The 8,262-nt window shown below is 41.5% G+C and overlaps 1 protein-coding gene across 1 annotated transcript; it reads right to left on the reverse strand.

The window, feature by feature from the left end:
• Positions 1 to 7,033: 7,033 nt before the first annotated feature.
• On the reverse strand, positions 7,034 to 7,644 carry LOC147607665 (pathogenesis-related thaumatin-like protein 3.7). The gene is made up of 2 exons (XM_086790794.1): positions 7,587 to 7,644; positions 7,034 to 7,488 (listed from the first exon to the last, which is right to left on the reverse strand). Exons 1-2 carry the CDS (start codon positions 7,642 to 7,644, stop codon positions 7,034 to 7,036), a joined length of 513 nt encoding a protein of 170 aa, XP_086646920.1.
• Positions 7,645 to 8,262: the final 618 nt, after the last annotated feature.

Below are 8,262 nucleotides of genomic sequence, written 5' to 3' on the forward strand. Positions count from 1 at the left end.
AGGACGTCTCGCGTTAGCCAGGTCGGTCGAGGTCTTGACCAACCTCGGTTCAATTTAAATGGTGAGCTTCCGGTACACTGGATGAGGGACCAAGGAAGCGGCCTATGAGTGAAGCGCTAGGTGACCTACGAAGGATCCTAGAGGGTGCTCACCATATGGTGCTCGGGCTTTAGGTCGTCGAAGATACCCACACGTGCATCGTGGAAGATATTAGATCAAGGAGTAAGAGTTGTTTTCTGAAACCGGGCATGGATCTGGTTGATTGACCTTGCTGGTTCTCAAACGGATGAGTCCATGGCTTTTTTATATAGATCTGTTGGTTGATCTTGCTGATCTTCAACGGAGATTCCATCTTGATTTTTATAAGTGAAAATATTACCGAGTACTATGAGCATCATTTTTATAAGTGAATATATTGCCGAGTACTATGAGCTAGGAACTATCTAGAAGGCCCCTGAGTGGACAGGTGGTGTTCTGGTTGCCAATGATGCCATAGGTACTCCCATGAAGGAATGATTTGGAAATTAGGATTCAATCGGATATTTTTGGAGGATTATGATCATTGATACTATGGTTTCATTAAAAGACTGTTTTAAAGACATCTGAATCTGCGAAAAAAGGCAATTTCATATTGGCTGTGTAAATGGTGTGACTAGCTTTAAGTTTGCATGAATATCTGGCTAGGGGGCCTGGGAACCATTTTCCATGGTACCTAGGACAAAACCTAACCAAATTTCTAATTGGATCCCATCACTACAGTGGTTGGACGGTTGGCTAAGCCATGGGACTGGATGGGGTTAGGCTGGACTAAGGGATCCGTAAAATGAGACTCAATTCTGTTATAGTACAATAGATGAAGGAAATCCCGGCGGATAGTAATTGTTCTATGGAAAAGAATCAACGGTTGTGCCTCTCGATGGGGAAAAAAGCGTTGGTCTCGATGATCCAAGTGTAAGTTTCTTCCTTGATCTGACCAAGTGACTTACGAGTTCAGTCGGATCAGTTTGGTCAGTAATGAGTCATGACCTTGACTACGTTAGAGTAAAAATATCCTGGAGGAATCGCCTGTGCTTTCCGGGTGAGGGAGGTTTTTTCGGGTTTGGTTTTTGGAAGAACCGAGGGATTAGTCTCTCCGGAGATACGTGGGTGGGCAAGCCCCCGAGTGAGGGACCCTGCCCCACGCAAGGAGTGCGACTTTCGCTGCTGCTAGCACCCTCGAATCCGTTGTGCGGAGGGGGCAGGGATCTTTCAACCAAGCATAAAGATTAGTATTAAACCATTTAAGCATTATGAATCATTAAGAAAACTTGATTTCAAGAAAAAACCATTTAATTGAAAGCTTCCCAAGCATTAGAGGGATTGGAAAGAAGAAAATCATTGAGAAAGATAGAAAAACCATTGAATTAAGGCTTACCTTTGATTTTGGCTTGATTCTTTTGGAGAGAAGTGAAGCCCACAAAGCAAGGTTTGGCCACCAAGAATTAGGAAGATCCAAAGCTCCCAAAAGTAGAGGCAAAATAGAGGGATAATAGAATTACACTAAAATGAAGATAATACTAGCATGTAATTTCTCAAAGATGAAAATACAAAGGAATGAGGGTCTATTTACAGGTGAGGGAGGCCACTAACCAAGTCCAATTGAGTTCTAGAGGCTTCCAGCTCCAGTTTGATCTAGTTTGAATAAGATTTATCCAGTTTGGCTCCCTTTTTTAATCCAGTTTGCATAAGGAGAGAGGAGAGATAAAAATATCTCATTTTTTGAATTAAAAATTCAAAGTAATGATGAGAAAAAGGCGCCTACTTCATGGGGCATCTTTCTCCTTACTGAGGTGTCAAATTTTGATTTTTTTGGTAATAAACCTTCATTTTTAATAATAAACCCAGTACTTAGTCAACTCTTCATCGTATGTGAGCATTTACTCATTTTTGGGATATATTTCTTATATTCTTTGCATTTTTGTCATCCCCACACTTGGATTAATCCTATTGGCTCTTTAAAACCTTATTTGGACCTTAATAAAAAATTTCCTGAAAATGTGGACCCTTAGGCTAAGGCCTTTAATACACATATTCAACTAATTTCTAATGCACATTGGAAAATTCTTTTTGAACTTCTATTTTAGGGGAATTCATCTTAGATATTAGGAGAAACTTTGTAACCAAAAATATCTCAGTTTTGAATTACCTCTCTCTCTCTACTAGGCTAAAACAAGGGAAAACAATATTTTCTTGCATTCTGAAATAGGGGATGATTACAGGGGACTGAGATGAGGGCTTACAAATCTTTTAGGCTGAGGAGGAACCTTACAGATCATCATACAACAGTAACACTCTATTCTCTACTCTATGCTATTTTTCATACACTTTACAGTCTAGTTGGCAGCCATCCGGGGTTGCATTTAGTGAATACGACAGTACTTGCAGTGTGTTGAAAGCTTTTGCATTTGGTAGATAGACATGGCTGGCAGTACTGATGTATTCAATATGTTGTCTACTGAGGACAAACTTGACAGGACTAACTACCGATTATGGTCCTATATGATGAGGCATGTACTGGTTGCTAAAGGCCTTTAGAATGTGGTCAATGGTAGTGAAACTCGTCCTATTTCACAACTACCAGTGCAACTAGGTGCTGCAGGCACATCTAAAGTAGAATCTAATACAGATGTGAATTCTCCACATGCACCACCAGCACCTCCCACTGCTGCTCAAATGAGATGGGATTGAAGAGATGCACAAGCACATGCATTGCTTACACTTTCTGTGAAGCGAAGCATTATTCCTCATATTCAGTCATGTAAGACTTCAAAATAGGCATGGGATGCACTTGCTGTATTATACTAGGTGCACAATGAAGCACGTGTTACATATCTGCGCAAATAATTGGATTCTGATCACATGAATGAGGGAGACTCAATGGATAGCTTCTTGACCAAGATTAAAGATTCTAAGGAGTACCTCGCTAGTGTGGATGAGATATATCCTAATAGTACATTGGTGCCCAAAGTTCTCAATGCATTGCTGGATTCTTATTAGAGTTTTGCCTCTACCCCTAGACTCATGATGAAGGGAAATCCAAATTCCCTTACATTTGATGAGCTGGCTTCAATACTCTTGCAAGAAGAGCAGTCGGCAAAACAAATTTGTTATGCGAGTTGGTGACCAAGCTTTTGTTGCTAGTCTTAGAAAGGCAAAAGTAAAGCTTCTTCGCATGGTGGCTATAAGCCAAAATTAGAATCCTCAGGTAAGGATGTAGAGAAAGAAGGTTTTAAGCCTAAAAAGAAGGCCAAGTGTCACTATCGTATGAAACAAGGGCACTATATAAATGAGTGCAAAAAAAGGCTAGAGAAGGAGAAAAAGAAAGATTGAGCATGGTTGTTGGCTGATGCATCTACACCAAGTGCAGAGAAGAAGGAATCTACAAGTTTTTCTCAAGATGTAGCTTGGGCATGAACTGTACATTTTTGTAGTTATGACCCTTCTTTTCATGATGTATGCACTTGGGGGATTCTCTAGATGTAAATCCTCTATATCACGTGCGTTTAAGGCCTAATTGAAAAACCCCTTATCTGTAAGTTTTGCATGAATAAAACACACCCTTTATCTATTCAATCTATAAATACCCTCTTTAAATATTACCCTTCTATATGTAAAAAAAGTGTAAAAACGGATATTTAAAAACTCCTTATGTTGAACCCACGGGCTATGCTTACATATTTATGAGTGACCCCGTAGAGTATATGCATGTGAGGTGGCAGAATCAGATGCTTGGTACTTTGACATTGGTGCTAGTATAAGCACATTACTTCACAAAAAAAAGTGTTCTCATCTATGGAATCTATCCAAGTGCAGGAACTGTCACATGTGCAAATGGTGCCTCAGATCCTCTCAAAGGAGTTGGTAGATTTGTGCTCGCTGCTACAAATGGGGGCGCATTTACTCTTTCTAAAGTTTTATATGTGCCAGGTATTAAGATGGTGAAATTTGTGGATGATAGATGTACAGTTCAGGATAAAAATGATGTTTTTTCTATCATTTTCTTAGGTACCTTGTTTCATGGCCTATACAAGATGGATGTATTTGAGAAGTTGCAGTATGATGCTTGCTTAGTCTCTACAACTTGTGCTATGAGTCATGCAGAATTATGGCATGCATGATTTGGCCATCTGAATTATGGCAGTTTGTTATGCCTTCAAAGGCATGATATCGTGTCATCTGAGTTGCCAACTCTTGAGACTCCTACTAGACATGTATGTGAGGAGTGTATTCTTGGTTATATACATCGGGCATCATTTCCAAAGGATGGATCTTTGAGAGCTATTAAGAAATTACAGCTTATACATAGTGATGTATGTGGTCCTATGAGGACAGTATCTATTGGGGGAAATTTCTATTTCGTCACTTTTATTGATGATTACTCGAGAGATAGCTGGGTGTATCTATTAAAGCAGAAGTCAGAGGTTTTTATGTGCTTTAGGCACTTTGTACACATGGCTAAAAATGCATGTGAATGTAAGGTTGGCACCCTTCGTTCAGATCGAGGGGGGAGTATATGTCCAAGGAATTTCATGCATATATGGTTGAAAAAGGCATAAGGCATTAATGTACAATGCCATACACACCTCAGCAAAATGGTGTGGCTGAGAGGTTGGCACCCTTCGTTCAGATCGAGGGGGGAGTATATGTCCAAGGAATTTCATGCATATATGGTTGAAAAAGGCATAAGGCATTAATGTACAATGCATGTGAATGTAAGGTTGGCACCCTTCGTTCAGATCGAGGGGGGAGTATATGTCCAAGGAATTTCATGCATATATGGTTGAAAAAGACATAAGGCATTAATGTACAATGCCATACACACCTCAGCAAAATGGTGTGGCTGAGAGGAAGTATAGGTCCCTCACAGAGATGGCACGATGTATGGTGAAATCCCAAGATTTACCTCATGGTTTTTGGTTAGAGGCAACTATGTGCATAAACTGTGTTAACAAATGCCCTACCAAGGCCTTGCAGTCTAAAACTCTTTATGAAGCTTGGCATGGCAGGAAGCCTTATGTGGCTCATTTGCATATTTTTGGTTGTCTTGCTTATGCTCTTGTGCCTGAGCAACAACATAGTAAGCTTGATAAGGCCGTTGTTATGGGCTACCACACCTCCAAGAGGGAACTCAACACATTCACCTAAAGGATGAGCAATAGATCACAAATGTCATAGGGCACTTACCAATGCTTCAAACTTGAGTCCCTTGAGGCCTCCAAGCTTTCTTGTTAAGCTCCAACCTCCAACCTCCACCTCCACGCTATCACCGTAGAGTTGCACGCTTTCCTCTACTAATGCATGTAAGGATTGTTTTGGATGCTTTAAGAGCCAATGTTAGGATCTTTTGATGATTGGTGGTTTCAAAGACACGTCTACAACAATTATTAGTGAAAATTAAAGGAGAGCATTTAGTGAGTATTTGTGAAATTGAATGACAATTTAAAGACTCTAAATCATAGTAAACATGTTACACATCCCAATCATAATCCAAATTAATGATTCAAAATACCAAGCCTCTAATTCATATGGCATAAATAATATAGCTTTAATGGGCCAAATAGCTTTCTCTCTCTCTCTCTCTCTCTCATTCTATTTCATTATCTCGAAAACCTCTCGAGAAATTACAAAACATGATAAATCCTCAAACTTTGACATGATAAAGCAAGGGGGTGTGAGCAAAAGAGCGGGTGGGGTGAGTAGAGAGTGAGAGAGCGGGTGGGGTGAGTAGAGAGTGAGAGAGATGAGTGATGAGTGAGGGGACAAGGGAGTGGCATTGCATGCAAAACTAGGTGGTTTTGTGTATAATACCACCCCCCCAAGCCTAGTTTTGCATGGAATAGCACTCCACAAAACCCCAAAAAACTTGGAAAAACTTCAAAAAAACCTGCTTCTGACATGTGGGAGTCACATTCCTTCTCCTTCAGTATAGATATAGATATAGCAAGACTAACACATTTAAAGTAAGGATCTTTTGATGATTGGTGGTTTTAACGATGCATCTTAAACAATTATTGGTAAAAATTAAAGAAGATGGAGCATTTGTAAAATTAAATGACAATTTAAAGACTCGAAATCATAGTAAACATGTTACACATCTCAATCATAATCTGGTTAATAGAGAGGGTTAAATTTCCATTGATGACCCTCCTCTAAAGCACATATAATTGCTTAGGGTAATGGTGAGATGTGCTATTTATAAATTAGGAAAACATATTTTGAAGGAAAAAACCTCACTTTTAGAAGCAAAATGTAGCTAAGGATTTATTAGAAAGCTGTGACACCATATGAGAAGACTTCTTTATTAATCACTATGGCTCCTAACGGCTCCCCAACATGGAAAAAAATAATAGCTTGTGATCCACAAAGGCTCTTGAAAATTCGTCTCATGATAGGAATTTTTTTCTCGATGCATAGAAAATTTCTATGGTGTCAGAATCTCAATATCTGGCAGCACTGATCGAGAGATGAAAATATCTCCATCTCCATCTTCACAAAAGAGAGAGAGAGAGAGAGAGAGAGAGAGAGAGAGAGAGAGAGAGAGAGAGAATTGCATTTAACGACATCTAAGTGCTGGCGACGTCCGTCAAGTTCTTTGCCACCGGTCGAACTTTTTGGAATCATGTGTGAGATACCACTCCGTCTAGTGTGGTCCGATCGATCACTCTTTTGATGGTCAGAGACATGTGCGTAGGCGAGAGCGCGAGAGAGAGAGAGAGAGAGAGAGAGAGAGAGAGAGAGAGAGCTTTCGGTCATAGAGAGGAGAAATTCTCTCGATCCCAGTCAACTGCGAGAGAGAGAGAGAGAGAGAGAGAGAGAGAGAGAGAGAGCTTTGTGCATCTTCTGTAAACAATTTTATTTTAAAATGCTAATAAGCTTAGCTTTTGTGATGTTGGCCATTTTTCATTTTTTTGCGCCCCTATTACTATGAGTTTTACAAAGGACCTCCACATTATTTAGTAAAGGGCATGCATGCATAACACAAGTGGCATGGAGCTCATGAGGCGCACATGTAGACGTCGTAGTCGGTGCCCGTGGCGCAGGCCTTGGTCTCGTCGGGGCCTCCGGTGTAGTAGCAGGCGCCGGAGTTGGCGTCAGTGCACTCGACGGTGGGGCAGTTGCCGTTGGTGGGAACTGCACTCATGGCGCCGTTATAGCCGGCGATTTTGGAAATGTCGTAGTAGTCGTTGCCGCCGCTGCTGTCGACCGTAATCTCGAATTGCGTGACGCCGGAGGGAGGCCCTGTGTTGCAAGCCTGCCCGCCGCACCCCGTGTTTGTAATCGCCCACATGGTGGCCCCCACCCAGCTCCCCGAGGCGTCCACCGACCATGTGCCGCCTGAGCCTTGCTCCGAGCATGCTCCGCCCACGTTGGGCACCCAATACTTGAAGCACACCGTGGAGCTGCACTGGTTGTGCATGCGTATTGTCGTTGCTTCCGCTCTCATCATCTCTGCAATATGCAAGTAACGACAGCAGACGACGTCATTCACGTCAAACCAAGCGCGCATAGTACACACACACACACACAGATCAATATAGGTGCCTTACCGAAGCTAATGAAGCAGCAAGTCACCATTACACACAGTATCGCCTGCACTCTAGCCATGGCTGCTGCTGCTGCTGCCTCCGCCAAATTCAGCTAAAATTGGTGTGTTTTGTGGAATCACCTTGTCGCGCAGCTCTGTTTATATAGGCAATCTATGCGTGCATTTTAGGCTTCTATTTTCTTGCAGGGGCGGGTCATTTGCCTGGTTTCATGAAGTGCGCCTCCTTTTTCAACACGTTCTCAACTTTCCGTTTCACGATTGAAGAGAGAGGAGTTACGACACAGCTGCTATTGACAATATGTCCCCCAATTTTGGTTTTCTCCATGAAGACAACCAGATCAAATGGGACTCTGCAGACCCAATCGCTACCACGCCGCGCACACACAGCATACCTACCCAAGTATATGATGATAGCCTCAGTCAAGAATGGAACTCTCTAGGAGGCTACCATGTTTTATTAAAAACTTTCCTTTCTTTTGAAGCGCAACTTCTTTTTCCCATTCTTCTTCTTGTGGTGGAGATGTTGACCCCCTGGGAAGGAAACTCCAATCTTCAAATTCTAGCCATGCCTCTAAATTCAAAAGGAACTTGTGACACAAGGCTAGATTCAAGAAAAAAAAAAAAAGAAGACTTTGCTAGTCTTTGCTACAAAAATGTATATATCAAACTTCCTAGTT

Source organism: Cibotium barometz, chromosome 55 (genome assembly GCF_041138505.1).
Source record: "Cibotium barometz isolate CiBa-2024 chromosome 55, ASM4113850v1, whole genome shotgun sequence".
Taxonomy (NCBI): Eukaryota; Viridiplantae; Streptophyta; class Polypodiopsida; order Cyatheales; family Cibotiaceae; genus Cibotium; species Cibotium barometz.

What these genes read in the sequence shown, in the direction of transcription:
- LOC147607665 (XM_086790794.1), bottom strand. Translation starts at nt 7,644, where the DNA reads ATGGCTAGAGTGCAGGCGATACTGTGTGTAATGGTGACTTGCTGCTTC. An exon ending in TTGCTGCTTCATTAGCTTCG is followed by an intron (nt 7,489 to 7,586) that starts GTAAGGCACCTA and finishes TGCATATTGCAG; the next exon opens with AGATGATGAGAGCGGAAGCA.